Source organism: Neltuma alba, unplaced genomic scaffold (genome assembly GCF_004799145.2).
Source record: "Neltuma alba isolate B1F8T4 unplaced genomic scaffold, ASM479914v2 tig00011209_pilon, whole genome shotgun sequence".
In the NCBI taxonomy this organism is placed as follows: domain Eukaryota; kingdom Viridiplantae; phylum Streptophyta; class Magnoliopsida; order Fabales; family Fabaceae; genus Neltuma; species Neltuma alba.
The window spans coordinates 1-11893 of NW_021635933.1; the positions used below are offsets into that span (position 1 = coordinate 1).

At 36.5% G+C, this 11893-nt stretch overlaps 2 protein-coding genes and 1 pseudogene across 4 annotated transcripts; all 3 read left to right on the forward strand.

The window, feature by feature from the left end:
• The first annotated feature begins 630 nt into the window (after positions 1 to 630).
• Positions 631 to 2049, forward strand: LOC114762315 (G-type lectin S-receptor-like serine/threonine-protein kinase SD1-1; annotated as a pseudogene).
• Positions 2050 to 4641: 2592 nt separating this feature from the next.
• LOC114762318 (calcium-binding protein KRP1-like) lies at positions 4642 to 5311 on the forward strand. The gene has a single exon (XM_028951786.1). It carries the CDS (start codon positions 4813 to 4815, stop codon positions 5167 to 5169), a length of 357 nt encoding a protein of 118 aa, XP_028807619.1. The 5' UTR covers positions 4642 to 4812; the 3' UTR covers positions 5170 to 5311.
• A 1365-nt stretch (positions 5312 to 6676) lies between these two features.
• Positions 6677 to 10059, forward strand: LOC114762317 (G-type lectin S-receptor-like serine/threonine-protein kinase At4g27290). Of its 3 annotated transcripts, XM_028951783.1 has the most exons (8): positions 6677 to 6688; positions 6837 to 8120; positions 8216 to 8338; positions 8493 to 8650; positions 8750 to 8960; positions 9054 to 9294; positions 9377 to 9527; positions 9606 to 10059. In XM_028951783.1, exons 2-8 carry the CDS (start codon positions 6839 to 6841, stop codon positions 9909 to 9911), a joined length of 2472 nt encoding a protein of 823 aa, XP_028807616.1. In that variant the 5' UTR covers positions 6677 to 6688; positions 6837 to 6838; the 3' UTR covers positions 9912 to 10059. The 3 variants fall into 3 exon arrangements, with proteins under 3 accessions (XP_028807616.1, XP_028807618.1, XP_028807617.1); XM_028951785.1 differs by lacking the exon at positions 9377 to 9527 and having other exon boundaries at positions 9606 to 9691; XM_028951784.1 differs by having other exon boundaries at positions 6680 to 8120.
• Positions 10060 to 11893: the final 1834 nt, after the last annotated feature.

Below are 11893 nucleotides of genomic sequence, written 5' to 3' on the forward strand. Positions count from 1 at the left end.
TTTTTTTTTAACTGCTAATCCAAATGCATTGATTCAAGCGTTAACTTATGTTTCCCAGACTTCATTTGGTGTCATTTAGTCTAGGGGTGTTCATGGGCAGGGCTGGGCAGGGCATGCCCTCCTGCCCTCTGCCCAGGCCCGAAAAATGAGCGGGCTGCATTTTGCGGCCCGCTGCCCCTGCCCTGCCCATAGAAGCCCTAACCATATTTCGGACTGGGCAATAACGGCTGGGCAGGGCGGGCTTCCAAGCCCAAATAGTGATACTTTGGTGAAAATTTTTAGTTAAAGTAAAGGTATTCTTATAACAATTATAAAGAAATAAATCTTGAATAAACATAAATTCAACAAATCAATAACTTTGTAAGGTGGCTTTGGACCAGTATACAAGGTACAATAACCATATCCAAACAATCATTTTAATAATCTCTGTAACAATTTCAAGAACTCCTAAATATGAATTTCAGGGTATTCTACAAGATGGGCAAGAGCTAGCTGTAAAAAGGCTATCAACAAAATCTGGTCAAGGGCTAGAAGAGTTGAAAAATGAAGTCGTGTTAATAGCAAAACTTCAGCACCGTAATCTTGTGAAGCTTCTTGGTTGTTGCATTGAGGGGAAGGAAAGAAATTGTTGATTTATGAATATATGCCAAACAAGAGCTTAGACCACTTTATTTTTGGTTTGAAACTTTGACTTTTGCCAAATTTCATAGTTGTTGAGATTGCCAATAGCATCCTAACATGTTTTGGATGTCCAGATGAAGTTCGTAGCAAGTTGCTGGATTGGCTTAAGCGTTGGCATATTATTCATGGAATTGCTCGAGGACTTGTCTATCTTCATATAGATTCCAGATTAAGAATTATTCATAGAGACCTTAAAACTAGCAATATTTTGCTAGATACTTCTATGAATCCAAAAATATCTGACTTTGGCCTAGCTCGCACATTTTGGGATGATCAGGTTGAGGCCAACACTAACAAAATTGTTGGAACATAGTAAGTTGTCTTATCTTTAGTTTATTCATCACTTTTTGTAGAATCTCATTTTCTCACTTATTTTACTTCACAAATATACTTTCAGTGGATATATACCTGCTGAATATGCCATGCATGGGCAATTTTCAACGAAATCCGATGTCTTTAGCTTGTGTGTGATAATTTTAGAAATTGTTAGTGGGAAGAAGAACAGAGGCTTTCAAACCCAGAATACTACCTTAATCTTCTTGGACATGTAAGTATACTACCTAATTCAAAGTACCACTTTAGATAGTTGGCAAAGTCAGGAGTCAAGAGGAACTGAGGAAGCCATGAAAATGAGTTTGAATGGATCTCACCACCTAAATCACCCTTGTTGATAAGCATTTATCTACTTTCTGCATAGCTGGCCGATATCTCACAAGTGTTTTAAGAACTTCTCAGTAGCTTAACAGGCAAAGCATAAAGTTTCCCACTCATCATTCTGACTGCCTTATGAGTTTTTGCATTAGCTAGTTTTATAAGGATTTAGTAAGTACTCACAAATATTTGTGAATAGGCCCCATAACCTAAAACACTGATGTTGGTGAAGGATCACTGGTTCGCTGCACAAAAACATTACATATTACCCACATGAAGAATTTCTCCCAACATAGAAGTGGAAATAACCTTTTCCTTTTTTGGTCTTACTATGATATTAGGCATGGAGACTGTGGATCCAAGGAAGAACATTGGAGCTATTGGATGAATGTCTAAAGGAAAATTGCATTGAATGTGAAGTCATAAGATGTATACAAGTAGGACTATTATGTGTGCAACAAAGAGCTGAAGATAGGCCTGATATGTCAGTTGTAGTTCTAATGTTAAATGGTGAGAAATTGTTGCCACAGCCAAAAGCCCCTGGTTTTTACACTACGAGTGATGTTTCTCCTGATCCAACTTCTTTTGACCAAAGATGTACGCAATTCTCACAAAACGAAATTTCTCAAAGCATGCTGGGGGGAAGATGATTCAGAGAATGGCACAAGAAATTCCATCCAGCTTCAATGTTCTTACCGCTTGTTGGAATACCTGTTATATGGATTTTTATTTTTTTTAAGTATTAGAGATACAAGATGATTTTTAAAATTGGATTATTTCAGTGACAAGGATAATTAGTGTTTTTTTTTTTGGGGTTATACATTCATATAGGATTTTTGTATTCATATGGTAAAAAGTTGGCAGAAATGTCTGGGTCCCTTTCATTAGCCTCAAAGAATGCGGAGAGACATGCAATTTGGAAATTTTGATGTGTTTTTGTTAATACGGATTTTAATGAAAGCTATAAAAAAATTAAATCAGTCTTATTTTTCTCCAGGAATATCTAATCCGCATATTTTTCTGCTTTTATTGTAAAGACATACATAACTATTCTTCAAGTTAAATATGACGTAACCAGGTCCCAAAAAAAAAAGGTTAAATATGAGCAAAATACTTTAGAAGCTATATTCACTGCTACTTAAAATATAACCTAGTAAAATTTATTTTTTAAACTTCTTACTTTCGTCTCAATCTAATTTGTTTTATGTTGGAAACTATAATTTGAATTTAATCTAAAATTTAAAAAAAATCTAAATTTAAAAACATTAGTAGTCATTTTTAAAAAAAGACAGAGAAAGATTGAGAAGAATGCTGAATGAGATAAGCTTGTTATTGTTATTGCATAGTATTTAGTATGTACTATTTCATGTGCGGGGTGTGTGGTTATCTTTTAAATATAAAGAATCTCAATGAATTTAAGAAGTAACGGGTGAAGGATTTTGGTTCTGTGCACAAGCAAATTATTGTGAGGAATTCTGTCTCTATAAAAAAGAATTTCCTTACAATTTCACAAAAAAGAAAAAAGAAAAACAAGGAGCATGTGTAGAGTATGCATATGTGATTTTGACCCAAAAAAAAAGTGCTACCTCCGGTCTTTAATATAAGACTCTGTTTAACTTTTATTTTAGTCCTAAATATAAGATCCAAATTTACTTTGTCTCTCATATTTATATATTTTTTTTCCAAAATAATCCTTCTAATAATGATAATTCGAGTCAATAAATTTAATTAGCAAGGATATTTTAGGAAAGACAACACCTATTTAAGCCAAATAATTAATTCAACTTACTTTCTTAATCTTCTCAAATTAGTCAATTGACTCTTATAATTAAGATCGAAGGTAGTATGTGTTTGTGTTTATATGGATAATATTCTTGTTGTAACTTTTTAATAATACGTAAAGAGTTAAGGACATTATCAATTAATTCAATGGGTAACGATTTGGTTAAAGTACTTGTAAGTGATGTTATGAGAATCTTATGGGCACATAATTTGTAGACATTTCTTTGAGCTGTATATATGTTAACAACTAAAGTAATTTTAAGGTTACCAAAGTCAAAGCAGGCCTATGACTTTTTTTTTTTTTGGGTAATAACATATCAAATGATTTAAATAGTGAGAATTATGCATTTCATTAGTTAGCAGAATTTATAGTCTCCATGCTGGGACATTGACAATTGGACCACTATGTTCAGGGTTCAAATGTTGATGAAGAATGAATGCCATTGGAACTGATGGATTAGTCTGGGGTAGATGGATGGATGCATTGCATGAGAAGTCAAGGTTCATCTATAGCTACTGCGTTGAAAGTGATGTTCTTTGTGCAAATTCTTCCTCTCCACAACGCATACGCAATGAAATTTCCTCAACCATATCCTTTAAGACGTGGAAGAATTTGTTATGGAGACCAAAGCACTTTAGGAAAAGTAGAAATTATGCTTGTTTGGGGTCAAGGAATGCTACCTCGACTTTATAATATAACTATACAATATCATCTGAAAATATAAAATCCACTTTCTAATGTAAATAGGTATAATATTTAAGGTACCAATTATATAACAAAACAGACAAGCTAAGTTTGAATTTTCCCTTGTTAATAATAAAGACTTATGAAGAGAGGGATCATGATTGCAAAGCTCCATCTGAATTAATCAATTATTGATAAAAAGATTCCAAAAAAAAAAAAAACTGGACGTCGGTTAGACTCATTTAATTTTAGTTTTCATATTTAGTTTCCTAAAATATGAAAGTATTGAATACTGTCATTCTGGAAGCCTAATTGATCATGTACTCACTTTCTTTTGTGAAGTGAAATTAAAAAAAAAAAGTGGGGGGGGGGGGACAATTTAAGCTCCAAAATTGTTATTCCCCACCAAAACCTTAACCCAGATTTCATGATTTCAAAATGTCAGTGGTCCTTCTCGATAATTTTCTTTGTGGGGCCTAAAAAATGCCTCTTGGCAACCAGCTCACCTCCCTGAACCTTAATGATAACGAATTAGAAGGGAATTAAATCCAGAAACATCATTAGCAATCAAATCCGGTTCTGAATTTTGGTTGGTGAATGAAATCCAAAACCCTTTTTAGGTTCGCCATTGGCACAGAGGAAAACACGCATGAGAATCAGTCAACACTGAATGAGTCCATAGCGGTCCCCACTGTGAGAAACGTGAAGAAGGAAACCTGTAAAAGTTTGTACTACTAGAAACTTCCTTATAAACAAAGACAAAGTAAGCCTCTCATTTCCTTGATTGGACCATTTTACCCTTGGGCGACCTTCCGCGAAGTCCATGGCGCGACCGACCTTCCTTCTTCGTGACCTGTAGCTTAGCTGTCTTCTTTGTCTCCCCCTCCTTCTTGGAAAACCCAATCCCCCTCCTTCTTCCTCTTTATATGCATCTCCTCCTTCAGTTCTATCATCGCTTATTTCTCTGAGTATTCTATTTGACTTAATCTCTCTTTCTCTTTGATTCTTCTTCAATGGCTTCACAAAACCCTCAGACTCATTTCCAAGATTCTCTGCCTATCATGGCCGGAAAGCTTGGTGGGGATGGCTTAATTGACGAGCTTTGCAATGGGTTTAATCTGTTGAAGGATGCTGATAAAGGGGTGATCACTTTCGAGAGCCTTAAGAGGAATTCCGCTTTGCTGGGGCTACATGGTTTGAGCGATGAGGATCTTCATTCTATGTTACAGGAAGGCGATTTTGATGGTGATGGCGCTCTGAGTCAGCTGGAATTTTGCGTCCTGATGTTCAGGTTGAGCCCTGAGCTTATGGAGGGTTCTAAATTGTGGTTAGAGGAAGTCCTTCAACAAGAACTTAAGGATTTCTTCTGATTTTTTTCTTTTTATGTTGAGTTATGAATTTGTCATGTTTGGCAGATTTTTCATATAGTTGTGACGAAAACGAAAGGAAAGTAACTCGAATGACACTGTTATGTATATCATCAGATCAATTGAATTATTCTTTTGGGCCTAATACTGTTGTGTTGGTCAACCTTCAAGTGTAAATTTGGGGTTCTAAATTCTTTGTGAATTTTCTTTATTCGATCAATTCCGAATTTTAGTTTGATGATTGAGTTGTGCTTCTGGTTTAAGCCTTAAGGCTCGAACCCTTTTAATCTGATCTGGTAAATATTCAGTCTTGAATATCCCAACTGCAACTGGTTCAGAAATTAATGGCAAAGAAAAACTCAATGAGGTTGAAAGGAACAGCAAAGGAAAAATTACGATTGAGATATGTATCTATCGGGTAACCCTCCTGTTTCTGGACTAAGAATTTTACTCTAAATATCAGTCCTAAGAAAAGGCGTAGGAAACAGGCATTTCCTGGGAAAACTACTGACTTAGAGCATGACTAATTCGCTTCTCAAAATTTTTCTGTTCACATATGATCTAGTTTCAATTGGAATAAAATTGAAGTGTCTAGTACATATGTCTCAACGTCATAATATTATGTCTTAAATAATAAAGTTATCACTTTTCTTTATCATTGAAGAGTTAGTTTCCTTTGCATAGGGCAAAGCAGAGAACTAGTTGGTGACATATAATGATAATCATATTGTCGAATGTCAGAAAGAAGGCCTGAACATTCAGATTGAGACCTGACCTTATAAAGTGGTCGAAATTATGGTCAGAGGGAATCCTTCAACGAGAACTCAGATTATTGTTATTATTATTATTTTAAAACTTATAGAGTGGTCTAAATTGTGGTTAGAGGAAGTCCTGAGTGAACTGGCCAGGATCTAATCCTGACTACTTCGACTGCAATTTTGGTTCACAATGATTCGCCAAGAAAAGCTCAGTCAGATTGAACAAAAGATCAAAGGAAAACTTAGTGGCATGCGGATCTCTACCTTGTTGCCCCTCTGTTTGTGGACTAAAATTTTTACCCTTAAAATTACTCTAGGGGTTGTAGTAGGAAACAGACACTTCCCGTGAAATCTTTTGACTTGCAGCATGACTATTTACTGCTGAAAAATTTTCCCTTCATATATGATCTGGCTTCAGTTGAAATATAATTTAGGTTTGTGGTAGAAATGGGTCAATTTCATACAATTATATCTTAAGGAACAAAATTATCTTTCATTTATGGTTGAAAACTTAGTTTTCTTCTGCATAGGGAAGCAGAGAACCACGTGATGGCAGACGATTCAATTGAGTGTCAGAAAAAATTCCTGGATTTTCATTAATCATATGATTTTTTTAATTTAGTTCTGTAGAAATAGGAAGTCGAACCTATTTTATTATAGATGACAATAACGAGGATAGTTCATATTTACATTTTGAACGATGAATTCCAACTATCTTGTGCCATCCCTGAATTAGCAGAGCCATCCTTGACGCAGATAATGAAGTCAATGCATGCAAACAAACGTTTCTCCGTCACTTGACTTTTGTGGTTTGGAAGAGTTGATTGCTTAATCTGTATGCTTCTGGTTCCCTTGTTACTGCGGCAACTTCAAGGATATATATCTTTAACTTGTGAAACCATTTCATTTGAGCAATGGCCATTCTTCATTATGTGCTTGCTCTTACAAATCTCTTTATATTCTGTACCCGATTTTCATATGCAACTGACACTCTTGCCCAGTTTCAGTCGCTTCCTTATGGTAGGACCTTGGTTTCCAGAGATGGAAGCTTTGAACTAGGTTTCTTTAGCCCAGGTAGCTCGAGAAATCGTTATCTTGGAATTTGGTACAAGAAGATCCCAGTTAGAACTGTTGTCTGGGTTGCCAACCGTGACAAACCAATCAAAGACAACTCTAGCATGCTGAGCATAAACATAGAGGGACATCTTGCCATTCTCAGCCAGAATCATACTGTTGTTTGGTTGGCAAATTCAAGAACAAAGGCCTCAAGTCCAATTGTACAACTTTTAGGCTCCGGAAACCTGGTACTAAGAGATGAGGAAGACCAGAATCCTCAGAACTATTTGTGGCAGAGCTTTGACTATCCTTCTGACACCTTTTTGCCAGGAATGAAGTTTGGATGGGACTTGAGAACTGGTCTTAATCGACGAATAATAGCATGGAAGAGCTCAGATGACCCATCTCCAGGAGACTTCATATGGGAGCTCGTAAATCATAATAACCCTGAGGGAATTATATGGAAGGGCCAAACAAAGTATTACCGGAGTGGTCCTTGGAATGGTCTTCGCTTTAGTGGGGCTCCTGAGCTGAGGAACAATATGGTTTTCGATTTCAGATTTGTATCCACCAAGGATGAGGTATATTACATGTACAATCTAAGGCATGAGTCAGTAATTTCAAGAATTGTTATGAATCAAACAATATATGTTCGTCAGCGTCTCACATGGATTGAAGAAGCTAAAAGTTGGAGGCCTTTTTCTTCTGTGCCAAGAGATGATTGTGATCAGTATAATCTTTGTGGTCCATTTGGAAATTGCGTCATGGGTGAGTCACCAGTATGCCAATGCTTGAAAGGATTCAAGCCAAAATCATCCCGGAACTGGGATGCAATGGATTGGACTCAAGGATGTATCCACAGTGAACCATGGATCTGCAAGGTAAAAAACAGAGATAATTTCCTTAAATTCGGTGGGATTAAATTGCCAGATACCACAAATTCTTGGGTTGATGGAACTATGACACTTGAGGAGTGCAAAGCCAAATGCTTGGAAAATTGTTCCTGTACTGCTTATGGTAACTCAGATATCAGCAGAGGGGGTAGCGGTTGCATCATCTGGTTTGGTGATCTAAATGATATAAGACAGGTTTCAGGTGCTGGGCAAGATCTATATATTCGGTCTGCTGTTCCTGAAACAGGTATACCCTTTTGTAGATCATATGATCGTTATCTTTTGACAGCATAACTACCTCTTTTTTCTGTGTACTGACTATTAGTTCAATCATTTGTGAAGCTGACCGTGAAGATGCAGATGGAAAGAAGATAAGGGTGATTGTGATACCAGTTGCCATTTTCTTGGCTCTTGTGATGTTTTTCACTTTATTTTTCATTTGTAAGAACCACAGAAAGTCTGAAGGTAAGCATTTTTTTTAGTGCAAATGCCTTCTCCTTTTCCTTTTCATAATGAAGGTAAGTTTGAACCGGACATGATTAATTAGCATATGACTATTTGCTCAAAAGATTTAACAAATTTCTTATTTATGCTCCTAATTTTATCAAGTTTACTCCAGTGGAAACACAGAAAACTTTGCCAACAGAAGATAATGATGAAGGCGCAGAAGACGACATGGAACTTCCTTTCTATGACCTGTCTGTAGTAGCCAGTGCTACTAATGACTTCTCAACTGACAATAAGCTTGGAGAAGGTGGTTTTGGACCTGTATATAAGGTAGACATGCAATATTCATGTTAAACAAAAGCAAAAACATTTCGTGCTATGCTTCTTGTTTATCACGATTGATGATATATTAAAAATATAAACTCCTAGGGTATACTGGCAAATGGACAAGAGATTGCTGTCAAGCGGCTTTCACAAAGATCCGGACAAGGATTGAAAGAATTTAAGAACGAAGTTGTTTTGTGTGCAAAACTTCAGCATCGAAATCTTGTTAAAGTTCTTGGTTGTTGCATTCAAGGGGAAGAGAAGATGCTCATATATGAATACATGCCCAATAAGAGCTTAGATTCATTCATTTTTCGTTAGTGTCCTTGCCAAACTCTTAGTCCGCATATTTGTCTATTTCCCTAACTTCATCTTGGATAACAATGAGTTTTATAACTTTGAAACTCAGGTTCTACTGCTCAAAGTGAATTGCTAGATTGGCCCAAGCGCTATAACATTATATGTGGAATAGCTCGGGGGATTCTTTATCTTCATCAGGATTCTAGATTAAGAATTATCCACAGGGATCTCAAAGCAAGTAATGTATTATTGGACAATGAGTTAACTCCAAAAATTTCTGATTTCGGCATGGCAAGAATATTTGGAGGAGATCAAGTCGAAGGAAATACAAGGAGAGTGGCTGGCACATAGTGAGTGTCTTTTAATTTTATGTTGGCTTGCATATCTACACATTATTAAAGATGTAATTAACTCATTTGTGACTCTTTTTAGTGGTTATATGGCACCTGAATATGCCTTTGATGGGCTATTTTCCGTCAAATCCGATGTATTTAGCTTTGGCATATTAGTATTGGAGATAGTAAGCGGAATAAAAAACAGAAGGCTGTCTTTGCCAAACGAGAATATTAATCTTATCGGGCATGTGAGTTGCAAATAGTCTAACTTTATTTTTTACCTTTAAGATGAACTGGCATTTGACGGATGTTCTGAATTTTCGCAGGCATGGAGGTTGTGGAAGGAAGAAATTCCACTGGAATTGATTGATATAAGCTTGCGGGATTCTGTTGTTAAGTCAGAAGCATTGCGCTGCATCAATATTGGTCTTCTTTGTGTGCAACACCATCCTGATGATAGACCAGACATGGCATCAATTGTATTGATGTTGAGCAGTGAGATTGCTTTACCTTGGCCAAAGGAGCCAGGTTTCCTAATGAAGAAAATCTCAGTCAAAGCAACTTCCTCATCTGGCGATCTTATCACTTGTTCCACCAACGAATTATCTATTTCCCTGCCGGAGGCCAGATAGAGAAAGATTTTAACTTTCCTTTTTTCTTCTACTGAAAACGGACCAGTTACTTATATTTTGATGATACTGATTATAGACTAGAACTCTCTTAAATCGGATGTTTGATTTCAACTTAGCTTGTTGCTTGCTTACCATTTTTATGCTGCTATGTGCTATTCCAGTGATCTTTTCCACACCTGAACAAAAGAAATGTGACCTGTGCATGACATTTTGTTTTTCCTTTTACATGACAAAATGAGGAAAGTGTTCTTGGCCAGGAGTCTGAATTTTTTTGTTTTGGCATGTAGAAATGTTCTTGCTGTATTTGAAGCCTTTTATCCTGCTTTCCCAAAATTTGATCCTTTTTCTTCCAAGTTCCATCAGCTATTAGTTATTACTATTTTTTTCGACTATCCACATGGGAGGAAAATTAGTTGGAAGGAGGTTGGTCCCCACCCCCACCCCCACCCCAAACACAACACCTCCAAAGATATAAAAACATTAGGTCTCTTGGGTTATCTTCTGCTTTCACAATATTTAAGAGTAAGCCAATCTGCGTAGCTCTTAGTCAGGTGGGATTTAAATTGCAGTGTGCGGAGGCAATTGTTGTCCTCATTTTGATATTTGTTCAATTATTGAGAATGCACAGGAATATAAAAGAAAAATTAAACATATTCTATAATTTATCATCTCTTGCATTACAGGATTCGGTATGTGGTCTTTACCAAATTATTTTAGTTAATTGTGATTGGTTTGTCAACCATACTGCAGAAAAGAATGTTAGTTGGAAGACGACTAAAGAAGGGGGAAATGTGTTAATTATGTTTGTCTGATTATTCATCCATTTAGGTTCTATCCCCACAGAAAAGTAATTCATATGGTATGAAATTTGAGAGCTTTCTCGATTAGAACAAGGTGGCTGGACAAAATTAGTTGATAAGTTAAAAACTAGAAGTACATAATTTACTCAAGCAAATGCTTATTCATATGTAAATATAAAGAAGGCCCGTTCCGAACCAATTAGAATTGGGTGGCCTGGGATTCCGACTACACAACCATGTCTACTAGCAGCAAGTTTAACTAACAAGATAATTTATGCCCTATGAAGCCTATGAAAGTGATAATCCATTTTTTTCCCTTCGTTGTCCCGAACGATACCTCGAAAATTTTAGAAGGAAATTAAATTGGGAGAGCTGTCCCTATTTAAGTTTCATAATACTCAAACCTGGCTCAATATGGTTTAACAAGGAGAGGGGGGAAAAATGCTGTGCCGGTTGCAAGTGTTCGTTTTCGCTTGGCGAAAATACAAATTAAATGGTGGGGTGCCAATCCTTAGTCAGCATGTTAAAAGACTTTGAACTTATATAACAAAATCCTAAGATTGAGATTTATTGCTTGAAGTGGTAAATATTAAGTGATGCTTTCCGAAAGAATAAAGCTGGATTGAAGCCCATATTTAACTTTTGGGGGGGGGGGGTGAGTTGACACGTCAACCTTTACCAATAAAGTAAGTCATCACTGTCGACGGCCTTGAGGAATCTCTGCTTCTGATCTTGTGCCCGTTGGCGCCCAAATTATTGGTTCTTACGTTGAAATTAAGAACAAAATGTGAAGAAGAGGAATGGTTAATTAAAGGCCACATGGTTATGAACTTCAGGAAACAAACTTTACTAGTTCCTTTTAGCTCTATGAAGCCCATTTCTCTTGCGTAAGGAGAATCAGACAAAATGATGGTAGATGATGATGATAACGAATCGACGATAATTGTCAGAATGAAGGCCTTGCCATAATGCATTAATGTTCATTTCTGTCAAACACCGTCACAACAAAGGAAGAACCTTAAAATGTATAGTTACAGGGCTATGGGATACCTACTAAGTCAACCTTGGCTTCTGGCCGGTGCCCACATAACTGCGTCAAATTAATTAATAGTGGATGCATGTGTTGTAGAATCCAATTATTAAAGCAATGGCCATATGTGACTGAACACTCTCAGTTCTTAT

Bases quoted from the DNA above. Each gene is read 5' to 3' on its own strand.
- LOC114762317 (XM_028951783.1), top strand. From the start codon at position 6,839: ATGGCCATTCTTCATTATGTGCTTGCTCTTACAAATCTCTTTATATTC. The intron at 8,339-8,492 runs GTAAGCATTTTT...AGTTTACTCCAG, and splicing joins GAACCACAGAAAGTCTGAAG to TGGAAACACAGAAAACTTTG. The intron at 8,961-9,053 runs GTTAGTGTCCTT...TTTGAAACTCAG, and splicing joins CTTAGATTCATTCATTTTTC to GTTCTACTGCTCAAAGTGAA.
- LOC114762318 (XM_028951786.1), top strand. From the start codon at position 4,813: ATGGCTTCACAAAACCCTCAGACTCATTTCCAAGATTCTCTGCCTATC.